Source organism: Mesoplodon mirus, assembly GCF_964341445.2.
Source record: "Mesoplodon mirus genome assembly, chromosome: 7".
NCBI lineage: Eukaryota > Metazoa > Chordata > Mammalia > Artiodactyla > Ziphiidae > Mesoplodon > Mesoplodon mirus.
Genome location: NC_138983.1, coordinates 43,112,297 through 43,127,612, shown reverse-complemented (window position 1 = coordinate 43,127,612; position 15,316 = coordinate 43,112,297). Strand labels below are relative to the sequence as shown.

At 36.8% G+C, this 15,316-nt stretch overlaps 1 protein-coding gene across 3 annotated transcripts in view; it reads right to left on the bottom strand.

Annotated features, from left to right (window-relative positions):
• Positions 1-15,316, bottom strand: part of CTSC (cathepsin C) — a 41,203-nt gene that overhangs the window by 20,091 nt on the left and 5,796 nt on the right. The window contains exons 3-4 of one of the 3 annotated variants that reach the window (XM_082628475.1): positions 13,257-13,341; positions 11,552-11,577 (exon numbers count right to left, since the gene is read on the bottom strand). In XM_082628475.1, the coding sequence (XP_082484601.1) occupies positions 11,567-11,577; positions 13,257-13,341 (96 nt within the window). In that variant the 3' untranslated portion in view covers positions 11,552-11,566. Of the gene's footprint in view, positions 1-718; positions 886-11,551; positions 11,578-13,227; positions 13,342-15,316 lie in introns of those variants that run through there. The other 2 variants (XM_082628473.1, XM_082628474.1) reach the window with 2 other exon arrangements.

The following is a 15,316-nucleotide window of genomic DNA, read 5'->3' as shown; positions in this document are numbered from 1 at the left end:
TATGGCAGCCCCAGGAAACTAATACGCTACATAAATACTAAGAACTTTAATTTCAGTTATTTATTTCCTTGTTTAAAACTTATGTTCATATATACACTACCAAACGTAAGGTAGATAGCTAGTGGGAAGCAGCCGCATAGCACAGGGAGATCAGAAGCACAGGGAGATCAGATCGGTGCTTTGTGACCGCCTGGAGGCGTGGGATAGGGAGGGTGGGAGGGAGGGAGACGCAAGAGGGAAGGGATATGGGAACATATGTATATGTATAACTGATTCACTTTGTTATAAAGCAGAAACTAACACCATTGTGAAGCAATTATACTCCAATAAAGTTGTAAAAAAAACAACAAAAAAAAACTTATGTTCAATTAGCATCACCTATATTTGTTGCAACATAAACATAGGTATCTACAAGTATTATGCAACATATTATTACATGGCAATAATAAAATGACTTTTCTGTATAACTCACTGCAATTCTGTGGTCCTTTATATAAATATTCTTTAAAGCTATCATTGGTCCATTACTTTTGAAGTACTTTGAAAAACTACTTTCTTCTCTATCACTCAATGTATTTTTCCAGGAAAGTTGTACATAACATGGCTTATGTTTTCTAAGTCAAATAAATTTTATATAATCAAATTATATTTTCCAAGAATTAAGACAGACATACATATTATAAAAAACTATATGTATCTTTCATTTACGGCAACTCACTTTTCCTGGAGATTCTCAAGGTGTGCTGTGTTCACGTTCACATTCTCAGAGGTATTTCCCTCCTTCTTTCCTGTGAAACAAGCCCAGTTCCTGCCCAGCACATCATGCACCCAGCCAGTCATGGTTTCGTGGCAGTAACTAGTTACCTTGCCACCCTCTTCTTTATACTGCAATCAAATAAGAAAAGGAAAAGCCAAGTGAATCTGTGTTCCTCTCTCAGGTCTGTTTCCTTGTCTCTCATTCACAGTAAAGATGCCCCTTTTTCGTTTCATCCTAGGGACCAGCCACTGCCAACCAAAACAAAAACTGAGAGGTTTCAGTTTGCGAACTATTCTAGAAAAGGAAGAGAAATAAACTTTTCTACGATTAGCATCACTGATTACCAAGCAAAATTTACACAACAAACACTTCTGGGGAACGAAAGGCAGGGAAAGAAACTAACATTTTTAGAGCATCTGCCCCATTCCAGGCATTTTACAAAAGTTACCTCATTAAGCCTATGAGGAGACAGGCACCAATAATCCCATTTTACCAGTGAGTAAGTGGAGGTTCAGCTCAGAGAGGGTAAGCAGCCCCTACCTAAGGTAACAGAGCTGTGAAGTGGCAGAAACAAAATTCTGCTCAGTTTGTCAGACTATACTTTTCCACTCAGAGAAGATATATTCCAGCAAAATACAAGAACATATGGTGAAAATTTTCCAAAAAATTAAAATTTTTTCTTCTGTTAACCTCCCAATTTATTAGCATATTCTAATCATGAGGGAGTTAAAGTAACCTGATTATTAAATATTCTCTCCACTTTATTTCACTAATATGGCCCGTTGTCTTATGTCGATGTTAACACTGAAAAATAACTGCAGTTGACCCTTGAATAGCGCAGGGGCACCGACTCTCCACAGTCAAAAATCCACATATTACTTTATAGTCAGCCATTCCCATCCTGGGCTCTGCTTCCAAGGAATCAACCAGCCTCGGCTCATGTAGTACTGAAGTACGTATTTATGGAAAAAAAATCTGCATAGAAGTGGACCCGCGTAGTTCAAACGCATGTTGTTCAAGGGTCAACTGTATATAGTGATAGATCTAGTATCTGAACTCAGATGCTTTGGCTCCAGAGCCTAAAAACCCTCATGTTATAACATGTCCTCATGGAGGAAGGATATATAATCCAGAATGAGAGCAGAGAGCATGGGAGGAAGAAAGGAAAACAATGCACGCTAAATTTCTTTATGAAGGGACTTGGATACAGACAATTTCAGGCATTGACTTAATTTAATGGAACAGAAGCACAAAAGCAGTCAAAGGCAACACAAACAAATCAGCACGGCAAGCAGCTGTGTTTCAATGCTTTTCTTTACAAAAGTACGCGGTTGGGGGCTTCCCTGGTGGCGCAGTGGTTGAGAGTCCGCCTGCCGATGCAGGGGACACGGGTTCGTGCCCCAGTCCAGGAAGATCCCACATGCCGTGGAGCGGCTGGGCCTGTGAGCCATGGCCGCTGAGCCTGCGGTTCCGGAGCCTGTGCTCCGCAATGGGAGAGGCCACAACAGTGAGAGGCCCACGTACCGCAAAAAAAAAAAAAAAAAAAAAAAAAGTACACGGTTGGTTTTGGCCCTCAGGAGGTAGTTTGTGGACTGAATCTAATATAATGGATGCTACTTTACCTATGCTGAGGGGGTGGCAAACTTCTTTTTAAGGGCCAAACAGTAAATGCAGGTTATCAGTCCTCTGTCATCATCACTCAACTCTACCACTGCAGTGTGAAAGGTACACAGGAAATGCATAAGTGAATGAACTACACTGTGTTCCAATAAAACTTCATTTACAAAAACAGACTTATAGTTTGCAAACCGCAAGTTTAAAGGAATGTGTAGGCTAAACTACTCTTAAAGGTAAAACTACCTTACTGCATCTGACTCTGAATTCAAATCATATTGAGGCATAGAGTTAAAAATGTATGGCCTTAGAATTCAAAAGAGCTAGGTCTGAATCCTGGGATTCACTGCCACTAAGCTACACAAGATAAGTTACTTTGGGCTATTCATATGTATATTTTGCTTCTTCCTTGGTGGTTCATAACACTGTGAAGCCAGTCTCCCTACTTCTGGCTAAGAATATCTCCACTAGCATGAGTTTGGCTCACCACTCCTCATTTCCCTGCTAAAGCCGCAACTCAGGATACAGGAACACAGAAATAAAGGCCTAGGACATGACCAGGCTGCAACACTGGAGGGTATGTTGCGTGAAAAGGTTAATAAAGTTTATATTTATTATGCTGAACTATCTGTAACTACTATTTTTATAATCAAAAACTGTTCGAGGGCTTCCCTGGTGGCGCAGTGGTTGACAGTCCGCCTGCCGATGCAGGCGACATGGGTTCGTGCCCCAGTCCGGGAGGATCCCATGTGCCGCGGAGCGGCTGGGCCCGTGAGCCATGGCCTCTGAGTCTGTGCGTCCGGAGCCTGTGCTCCGCAACGGGAGAGGCCACAACAGTGAGAGGCCCGCGTACTGCAAAAAAAAAAAACAAAAAAAAACTGTTCTATATTGGCAACCTCGTATGATGCAGACAGGCCAGCTGGGTAGGCCACTGCTCCCCGCAACCAGTGCTGTTATTAGAAAGCAGTCTGACAAGGCTTTAAGAGTTTTTCAGAGCTAACTTGTAGAAATTGTCAAATACACATAAATGAAAAAAAAAGGCTAAACACAGGAAGATGTTCATTACAGTAGAAGAGGCTAGGGAAGGCTGCTTCCTTTTATAAATATGGTGTTATTGGAACACAGCCAGACCCACTTGTTTATAGTATTGAATATCTTATCTCTGGCTGCTTTGGTGCTACAGCAGCAGGACTGGGGAGCTCCCACAGAGACCATAAGGCTCACAAAGCCTAAAACATTTACTATCTGACCCTGTTAAGAAAGAGTTTGCTGACCTCTCTGTATAGAACAATAAAAAAAAAAGAAAACCTGGGAATTCCCTGGTGATCCAGTGGTTAGGACTCCACGCTCTCACAGCCATAGGCCCAGGTTTGATCCCTGTTTGGGGAACTAAAACCCCACAAGCTGTGCAGTGCAGCCAAAAAAAAAAAAAAAAAAAAAAAAAGAAAGAAAGAAAGAAAGAAAAATAACCTATGGTGTATTAAGAGGAAAAAACTATAAGATAGTACTTAAGTGGAGTGCAAATAAGTAAAATTTTTATGAAATAGGATTTTTAAAAAATGAAAGGTGAAAATGGTCTTTGGGTGGGATTTTCTTGGTTATTTACAAATGAAGATAGTTATACACATTTCATGAAATTAATCACTTTAAAAAGTATTCCTGTTTCCTAAGGATAAGAAACAGCCTACAAAGCCCTAGAAGAGGACACCTATGAAGGATGGTCCAGATGTTGCTAGAGACTAACTCTGACCTGTCTAGGATTATGATTACACTTCCTGAAAAAAATCATGATTTATATAACCTATTTTGTATTTTTCTAAGTTCTTTCACTTATTTATCAAATGCTTATTGGTCACATAATATTTCCCAGGCATCATGCTAGGTGCTAGGTGCTAGGCACACATGCACATATGTATTGATGCAGCCCCAGACCTTAAGAGGCTGGGAATTCAACAAAATAAACAAACATGTAAATAACGTGGTTATTTATTTGAACCCAAATCATGTGGTCCAGCAAGTTAACCATGCTTGAAAAAGCCTGGGAAATTTCCCCACCTAGGCAGAAAATTTAGATCACAGATGAAATGACTTTCCCAATGTACCAAAAGAGTCAGGGGCATTCAAGTTAGAAGAAATGGGCCCCATGTTTCTCATCAGTGTGGTTTTTGTTCACCTAGTTGGCACAACTTATAAGCATGATGGCTAACACCAAATGAACTTCCCCTGTGAGGGAAAGGCTGATTTGTTATTTTGATTGGAGGGGGAAAAATATCACTGAAGCATGATCAATTGTGCTAAAAATCCTTACCATTCATATTTGTTCAACAACTCTATACCCTTCACCATCAATATTACAGAACTATAGGACCTTAACATTTACCTATCACATCATACTTTATAAACATTTTACAGATTACTCAGAAATCTTAGAGGTTCAAGAGAACATAAAGATAATACAGTCTCGGGGGACAAAAAAAGAGACCTAAAAGAGATGGTTGAACTAGAATTTATAACCAAACATTCTTCCCAAATACCATGCAACATTTCTTCATACACTTTGTCTTCTCACAAAGTGCTAGAGAAATAAACATACAGGTCAATTGCCAAAAACACGGAGAGGAGATACCTAGAAACCATGCAGGAAAGGCTTAAGCAATTTGCAAAGGGTTTTCATCTATATCATGTGAGCCTCACAATGATCTTTTGGGATAATAAGCATTATGTTTTTCATGGGAAAAAAAAGTGACTTTGCAAAGTTAGAGAAGAGAGAATTAAAATATGAGTTTAAAGGTTACAAGAATCATTGCTTTATTCATTATTTCCTTTAAAAAACAAAGCTGGAAATTAATTGGCTCTCATGAGTCAGATCCAGATTGTTGCCCAAGACCCTTTTTAGGGGTCACCTAAATTCTCCAGTAGCCCTAATGGTGATTTCCCACTATTCAGGTGTTTATGTTGTCCTGGCTAGTCCAGTCTTTTTACCCTTTCTGTCAAGGGCTTTTGATACAGGCCAGAGGTAAAGGATGTGGTCTGCAGGCTCGACTACCTGGACTGGATCCAGCTCTGCCACTTACTGGCTGTGTGATCCTGAACAAGTTACTTACCCTCTCTGTACTTTCAATGTCCTCATCTATAAAATCAGGATGATGATAACAGACTCAACCTCATAGGTTGTATTTTATATATACTAACCCATTTAATTTTCCTAACAGCCTGTGAGGGTTGTTCTTTCCACATAACCACTGTGAGAAGAGGATTTTTTGTTTATTCATTAACTAGGACACTGGCACTAGAAAGCAATTAGTTATTGAATGAGTGAATAAATAAATGAATAATAGAACAACAAATGCCAAGTCCTATTTAAACAATAACACAAGAAACTTAGAAAAATTTATAATTAAAAGAAGAGTGACACTTTTATAATTAAAAGAAATTTATAATTAAAAGAAGTGGGTCACAGAGACCCAAGTTCTGACTTCTTGTATTACTTCAGAAATGTTAGTTTTCCTCCCCAAACCTCAGCTTCCCTACTTGTAAATTTAAGTTGACCTGAAAGTTCCAAAATATCCCTTCAAGTTTCCTAACTACACAGTCCTTACATCTGTGGATTTCTTATTTATTATTCACAAAGCCAGGTAAATAATTTAGACATACTCCTTACTTACATAGAATATTTATACATTCTAAGTAACCCTAAATAATCCTAAAACACTACAACTGTTTTTACTTAAGCAAATTACTAAGAGATGCTATCCATTTATGTACCACTTCTTATACATTAAATTGATGGAATTATTTTCCATTTAAAATTTTTATTTTATTTTATTCTGTAGTTTTCCCAGTCTAAAATAATTTGGTCTTCTTTTAGAATCTGAAATTACTGTATGAAAGGTAGGACAGGACTGTGATATCACTGTGCAGGACAGCTACAATTTAGTAGAAAAGAGATATTTAACCCCCCCAGAAGCCAAGTACTGAGTACCTTAATTTGAGAGGACCACACACTGTGCCCCCGTTATTTTCTTGATTTGAATGTTCTCAATGTTTGTCATTTTCCCTGCTATTGTAAAATACATCTTTTGTGATTTCTGACATTATTACCAATTAAGAAGTTGAAGTTTTGGCCACACTATCCAGCTTGAAATGTAGCTTAATTTTTTTTCTAAGGGTTTTCATTTATTTTATTTATATAAACATCAGTCTCTGAATACTGCCTTGCACAGATGGCATAATTTAAATTTCTATTCATTTATGCCAATTTCTATTGCAACAAATAGATAATTGCATAAAATTTGAAGAAATTCCAAACCTTAGCACTTGAGTTTAGAAAACTACTAGGATTCAATAACTCTCCATTTGCTTCTTCAAGATTAACACTGGGTTGCCAAACATTCTTGAAACCACCTTTCTTCAATTTCCCATTCACTTTATCAATTCTCCAATTCCATCCAATTACCTACTAATGTTAACCAATTGAAAAAGAAAAGGTTGGGATATTTTAGAACTTAAGTTATTTATCCTGGATCTCTTTCTCAACTGCTTTTTGACACTAAGAGGGGGAAGATCACTTATACCTTTTGTTCCACTGTTTTCCTGATTACACTTAGCAAATATTTGAATACTTCCTTTATGTAATGCACTAGCTATGAGAAAAAATGTACTTTAGTGAAAAAGGACTTTGCCCTTTAAATCCCTGTTCTGCCACTTATCATTTATGTAACCTTGAGCAAGTCACAACTAAGGAGCCTCAGTTTCTTCAGCTGATAATGGGAATGATATCTACTTCACTGGATTCCTATTGAGGATAAGGATGACACTGAAGTTTGAAGAGTTTAAAAAATTATAAAACACTAAACAAGTAACAATATAAATACTACCAACTGTTACCACATGGGACACAAAGCCATTTAAGACTTTACTCATGCTGTCAAAGAACTTATACTCTAGTCCAAACTGTCAACTGAGCAGTTGATACAGGTTTTATCCTGTCAACCAGTGATTTTCCAAAATGAGAAGACAATCCATTAAAATATTAGAAAGAAAAATCTTATAATTTCTATTTCTATTTGTAGCATAGAAATAAAATTGAAAACCAACCTCCACTATTATTTAATATACAAAGCAACACTGATAACCCCACTCAGTTCCAGTGTCAGATGTTCACCTGTTATATGCAGTATGCTGCCTAAAGATGGTTAGGACACAGCACATTCCCTTTTACATGTGCCTGCTTAAACTCACTTATGTACATCTGATGTAATTAAGCTAACTCGCACAAAATGAACAAGTGGCTTAAAATAATACTTGCAAAGAAACCAGGATTTGCAAATACTAATGATGTAAATATAAGAAAACATAAGAAAATAACAAAGCTTCATTTGCCCTATTCCTGGTATGAGTTTTTGAAAACATGTTTTGAAATGGTTCCAGCATTGCGGTATTCACTTTTTAATATTTTATCAATAAAGCAAATGTCTCCGTTTTAAAATTTGCCCATTAAATTGTCATCATTTAACACCAAACATCATTTAAATACCAAACAGTAATTCTTCTAAACTCTACCAGTGACACTTTCATACTTTTAACAAAATGTGTCAAAATTAAAATTCTTTACTTAAAACATTTTAACTAGAAAATTGTTTCCAAATGTTGAAAATTGGCAGTAATAAAAATGATCGGTAACAGAAATCCTTACATTGCTTTTTTCGGCAACAAAATCATGATAATGAAACATAGTTTTACATTGTTTCCAGAGAATATCATAATGAGATATATTTTGGCAGGACATGTTTTTGTGACAATAAATAAATCAAATATTTAATCATTTAATATTATTTCATGTTTGATAGCAAACATGTTAGTATAGTAGTGCACGTATATAATTTTTTAAATGTATGTATACATACTGTGGAATACCTATTAAAAATTTGGACATCTAGGTCTAATCCATCAATATCATTCACCATTTCAGAAAAGAACACCTTGGCAACAAAGGAGAACAAGGCATATTTTCCTAAATTGATATTTTTCCAACCCAACCAAGAGTGTCACATCTTACCTCAGAAATAAACTTCCCTGTCAGTTTCAAGGATTAGCTTTCCTTTTCTGCCCACTAACCAGACTTAACCATTTATTTAAAAAGTTGAATTTTAATGAGTTGTGAAACTGCCAGGAAATTGCTGCAGTGGTTGCAACCAAATAACCTCCAGCATTTTACTGAAGGAAGTGGCAATAAGATTTACATACGAAAATGGAGGACCATAAATTTATTTCCAGGGCTGAAAAGATGTTCCAGTTAAACCAAAACATACGTTCCAGAACTAGTTAAGAAAACAGCAATTTGACACCCAGCAAGGTAGACAAAGTCCCTTGGCTCATTCCTCATTTACTTGCTCATAATCTCTTAAACTGTAAGGTTGGAAGAAATCTTAGAGTTCATCGACTCTAACCTTTAGCTGGTGCTTCTTAAGGGGGGGAGGGGGGCACAGCCCACAGCACCCTAGGCTAGTTTCAGTTCTTGGTTATCCAGGCTTTGGGGAACCACTGCAGTCACAGATAAAGCTCACTATTTCCCCTGACAGCTAATTTACTTTTTAGTAATTCTGAAAGTTAGAACTTTACTATTTTTAACTCTGAGGTTTATCTTAGCCTCTACAGTCTCACACAAAAATTAAAATATAATATATAAGCAGAATAAAATGTTAGAGTCTCATCTGTTTTCTACAGTCATTCAACAACTATGGCCTGAGGGTCCACCATAGCCTCTAAGGACACAAAGGTAAAAATACTTTCAGAAACGCAATAATAAAACAACAGAACACAATGGTATATTATTCAATTTTCTTTCTCTTACAAATATTTATTGAAGGACTATTATTTATCACATATTGAACTACACATAAGGAATAAAATGGCCATTAATACAGCATTGATCATTGCCCTCAAGGAGTTTAAAGGCCAGAGGAAAGGACAAACAGGCAATTACAACAGAGAATGCTAAACAGTAATCTATTATGGGGCCTACTAACACAAATACCTGCAATTTTGTACCCAAGTTTTCTCTTCCATAATCAAAACAAACATTTAGATGCAAAGATACTCAAAGAAACAGGGGGGAAGAAAACACTTTAGTAGGGGTGATTTTAGATGCCTTGCTAAATATATTCTTATACACATTGGTTGCTTTGTCAGTATTTACATCCGGACAATCAGTTTGAAAATACACAACTCTTACAGAACCCTGTAAGTATGTAACCTAATATTTTTTTGAGAACAGAGGACCAAAAATATAAACATAGCACCGTTCCTGATTTGAGCTTCTAGAACCCTATAGAATTAATTCTTTGTAAGCTGGCATTATTTCTGAAGTCTTTGAAAAGACAAGAGAAATGTGGATAATTTTCCAAACTAAAGTTCCAAGATAAAGTTCTACATGCATTAGGTGCTGAAGATACACAGATCTTCAGTCTGGAAGAAGATGACACGCTATCAAGTCATTCCATTTACAGCAGAGTTAGTACTACCAGGGCAGAGACACCTGCAAAGTACAATTGGAACCAAAATAATGACATTCCTCCCAGTAAGGGAGAAAGCTGGGGAATTTCACAGAGGTGGAATCAAGATCCTGAGTGATAAAGAATCATCAGGATAGAAGAAAGTATCCAGGTGGCAGTCGGATGTACTCTTATTTAGTTTTTATAAGATATAACCTTCCCAGAACAGCAGACCAGTGCCTCTCAAGTGATATAATTATCTGATCCAATAAAATAATGATGACAACCTACTATCTAGAGAAAGACTCCTCCACTCAAGAAGCAATTCAAGGGATGCAGAAAAGTCCTCCCAGACAATAAGAATTAGGTGTAGCCCCACATTTTTGGTTTGCCAAGGCTGATGTTTAATCAGCTCTAAATAAATGAGGAGGAGACTAGTCCATTGTTTATTAGCAGGAAAGACCTAAAAGACAGCAATCAGTTTGAACAACAGTGTATTTAAGAGAAGTAAACTTAGCAAGCATACTTAACTTGAAGTTGACAAAACTCTCCTTCAATTTGGAGAACCATAAAGAGAAGGAGAAGGTAAATTTTTGTCTTGAATAAGGGATCTGGGCTTAGGAAGGAAAGTCAGTAGCCTCATTTGGTAAGGAAATCTAAGGTTCAAGCCAATTCTTCTCCTAAAATTTCAACAAGAGCCAATACAGTGCACTGAACTAACATTTGTGATGCTTACAGACTAGGATTCACCAGAAAACCTGCCCAAAATGTGACTTCAAGTACCAATACTTCTTTGTGAAACAAACTTGACAAACAGCCCATATCATTCTACAATTAGAAGCTGTGTGAGTTTAAACACTGTATTAGACTAATTTCCCCTATCTGAAAATTGAAGCTAGTAATATCTACTTCATGGGATTTTTGTAAGGTAAAGCATGTCAAGTTCTTAGCACAAGGCTGGCACCTAATTTTAAAAAACACCAAAAAAAATGTATTAATCATACCATCTTTCTGGACAGGGGTACTGCAGATCTATGATCTATAAAAGGGACCCTTCAGCGGTTTGGTTTATCTCAGAAAGCCTCCTTCCCCAAACATGTCCCCCTGGGACCATCTTCCCACGCATAATGTATCTGTGCATCTCAAGATATTCTGAAGCCTAATTTTATTCTTATAATAGGTGTTGGGGCTCCTCAAGGTAATTAGAGAAAGAGAAGGCACTTGGGAAGTTCATTTAACTGTGAGTAAAATTTGCACTGTTAACAAAATAAAACAAATAAGTCACGTCCTAAAAGCAGTCTGAAAAAATCATTTCAACAGAAGAGTTTTCAAAAGAGAAAATAAGCAAGAAATGTATGTTGCATATTGTTTCTTTTATTCAAAGGCTGAATGGTGAAGCCACCTAAGACTTCCAGATTTTGTTTCTTTTTCCTGCTTGGTCTTTGGCTGTTCACATTCCAAAATGGCAGTTGCTGCTTTCCAAGGAAGTGTTCAGGAGGGCAGCTGCCTTGGAGGTAGTTTACCAGGACTCCTTTGTATGTTACATGCACATAAAGACTCCAGAAGGGACTGTAGCTGCTAGAGGCCTCTGCTAGCTGTTAGAGGTAGGTAGGTCCACTGCCGCATGCTGCTCTGCCTCTTGCCTCTTAGCCCCAAAGTCTGTTTTTGGCTGTGGTTTTAAAAGAGCCCCTCAACAGATGCTCTATTTAATAACTAAAAGACAATAAAAACTAGAGTTACAAGCCAACAAGGATCATACTGTCTCTTAAAAATTTAAACATATTAATTTCTTTAAGTGAAAAAAAATACTAGTATTTAGTATTTCAGATGCTGGTATTTTTAAATGCTATTTAAGACATTCACAAAAAGCTGCCATTCTCAAAAGCTGAATGCTTAAGCAATACATATTGTGCATGCAGCCAACATGCTCAAGAAGCACATGCAGATGCATTTTAAATTAAATGCTACCAAATAAGCCTAACATAGTTTTGAAATGTAGTTAAGAAAGAGGCTAATCTAGCAACCAAGACATAATAACATATACACCTTACAAATTCTAAATGTAGGCTTAATGCTACTTTGATCAATATTTTTAGGTACAAGGCTATTTATCCCATTTACAGAGCAAATACTAGGGTCAATCTCTTCTGCTGGGAGAAGCATCTCCCTAATAAGGAGAAAGAATGAAGAATTTTTTTTACAAATTTCTTTTTACAAAGAATTTTGTAAACTGCATTCTGAGAATACCTTAAATTTTTGTGAGGAAATAATGGTAAACTTATTTTAGAAAACCTTCCTATTATATCTCCCTCCTCAGCTACCACCATACAGTATATTAAAGATTCTGAGAAGTTCTGAAAAGAAACTATTTAAGGCAGTCTACACTTATGCAACTATCAGAAATAAATTCAGAAGAAAGAGCTTATTGGTTTCAGCTCTAATTTTCACTTTGATGTGTTATTAGTGGCTGTCTAGAACAACCTTTAAAGCTTAACAAGATGAAGTGATACAACTTATGAGCAATTCCTTCCTGGCACATGTGTGGGCCACCGCTGGCCCATTAAACAGTTTGAAAAACGCTGATACAGGATAAGGCTACGGTGCTTTCAACACTTGCCCCAGTTCCCTTTTTCATATCTCACTTCCTTACTTAAGAGCTAAGTAAAAGAGGAAGGGAAAGGGGAAAATCTGTTATATGAAATGTAAGGGAGGGTAAGTCCCTATCAACTTTTTCTCTCTAACCACCCATTTTTCCATCAAAATTTTAGACATCTAAATTTATGGATCCAGAGAGAGCAATGATTAAAACATCTATTCTGAAAGTGTGAAGAGAATGTACAGAGTGAAAAAGATCCTCTTCTCCCTAGTCAATAGTCTGTTCTGAGAAGGAACCAGTTTAAAAGAAGATAGGTGATGTCTCAAAGGGATGACTGACAGGTACGTCAGTTCCTCTGGAAGAGCCACCTTCTCTACTGGAAGACAACTAAAATGCCATGGTTCACATGGGTCCCTCTTGAGTCTTTTTAGAAAAGAATGAGCAACCTCAGGCAGCATAGCTACTTCAAGGATGTGAACTGAATTTGAACCAACCTTTCCTTAACTGGGTCTTTATCTTTTTGGTTTCATGTCCACTTACGTTATGAGCATCATGCTTGAGAAAGCTAATTTGATGTGTGCAAACAGAACATACTAACACGAAAATAAATAGTGCAGGCAGATAAGAAGTAGCAAATAAGCAGGCTCAAGCAAGAAATCTATAAGAAAACCATAATCTCTCTGTTCTCCATCTTCCTCTCCCTGATGAGTAAATAAACATTAATTTTCATAAGCCACCAAGGAGGAGGGAAGCTTGCTTTTAGTAAGAAAGTTAAAAATATTTCAATGGAGCTCACCCAGTTTGTTCCTCAGATGTGGCATATCATATATCCCCACAGTTCCCAGTTGCATGAAAAACTGACTGATAAAATCAGTGACATCCTACGAAGGGTTTACAATGGAAAACTGAGTCATTATGTTGAGATTAAGCAATATCATGAAAGAAAACAAAGAGCTAGACATGTGTTAAGTGCTTAACTTCTGATTCTTTTCCTCAATTTAAACACTTTTAAAAGTAAACATCAAGTTATTTTTTTTAAAAAAGACAAACTCATCTTCGTGTGTTGAATCTGCATTAAAACAGGTAAATCTATCCCAATAACAAATATTCTGAAAGTTTGTTATATCTTAAAAATGAACCCAGAAGGCACAACAGAAAAATCGCACGAGACTCCCAAATCCTTTACTGTAGAAACACATAATTCACATTTCTAACTGCTGTGACAAGCTTGAAATTTGTAAGTCACTAGCACACAAAATGGGTAAATAAATCCTCTGGTATGGATTTCCCAACATACTGTTCTTGATTTGAGTACCAACCTGCTTTAGAAATACTCACGGTAGTGTTTTTAGCTTATAGTTCTACGAAGACTGATAGGTCTCAAACAAAAACTCAATTAGAAATCAGTGAAGTCTGCTTAACTATCCCCAAATTCAGTTTTCAGCCTAATGAGTCTAGTTTCCCTTCTATGCATCTTCTTCAGCCCTTGAGTAGCTTAATGTTCAAAATAAAATCTGAGTTCATTCGCTACTGCCCCCTTTTACAGCCTCAGAGAAAGTAAAGTGAGAAACAGTAAAAGGTTAGAAAGCTTATTCAACTTGAGGGTATTCTTTGAAACTGAGTTTGTGTCATACCACTTCCTTCCTTGGCAATTCGGTAGAGGATGGTGTAGAAGAGCTTTATACATGCTCATGGTAAAAAATGAACAAATTCTACAGAAGTGTAAAGAATAAAAAAACAATCGCTTACCCACCCACCACAAAATCAGCCATAATCAAACATCCTTTACATTGTTTTGTTACACTGCGTGTTTCTATATAAGAGGTTGGTTGTTTTTCATCTGCAGGTACTTTTAAAGGGTGCAAATTTATTGGAGTGTGCCAATTATAATCAAATGGTAATGCTATTAAAATCTGATAGTCTTAGAAACTGGCTTGTGCAGATGGTCTTTTATTTTGGCAAGCGCATTATTTTAAAGGAAAACTGAATCTGAATGTCTCTAGGAAAATTTCCATTTTGCCATAGGTTGAATAACTCCTTATTGTTTTACAAAAGTTGTTTTAAACGCTTAGGTATTTGCCTGGGTGAGCCCTAAATTCATGTGAGTTTGTAACCCCGCCTAAGTTTTCTGATAACTGAATCTATGCTGGAAGTTGAGTAGAAAAAAAATGTCTTTTAAAAATATAAACCTAGTGCTTCCTGCCTAACTCAAACTATGTATAAATTTCTAGTGTCAAGATTTCTTTCCAAGCTTTTATCTAGCTTGAAGTCCTATGTAAAAAAAAAAAAAAAACATCCCCACTCCACTCCCAATTTCTTAAGCAGTTAAAACCAAGGATAAAAAGGTCGAAGAACCTCAACTCATGAAAAATTCTGCTTATTTTCCAGGTGAGGCCTGAATAAGTAGAACTTAATAAAAGCAAGTTCCTAGCAATAAAAGTGGTGTCACAACTGCTCCAAAGTTGGCATGCAGGGAGAATGATGTGGAAGCTGTCTGTTCTGTTGAGCTGCAGGCTGATCTGGGGGAACAGAAGGCGGAGCAGGAACCTAATAGAATGAATACCTTGCATGTAACACCCGCTCAGCAAACTAGCAGGAACAACTCTAAGAAACAACCTCATGAAAGCCTATCTGAAAAGGGCAAAAGGAAACAAGTGGTAGGGTCTGCTATGAGTTAAGAGAGACTCCTGGAAATCCAACTGATTTGTAGAATAACAGTGGAGGATATAAATGGCAAAAATTTATCAGATATTTCTGCAAAGCAGTAGGTTGAGTGGATTATGGTGTAGTTTACATAAGGCACCTAAACTTGAATAGTAAAACACTGCTTATATTTTGATAATTTTTCTTTTTTAA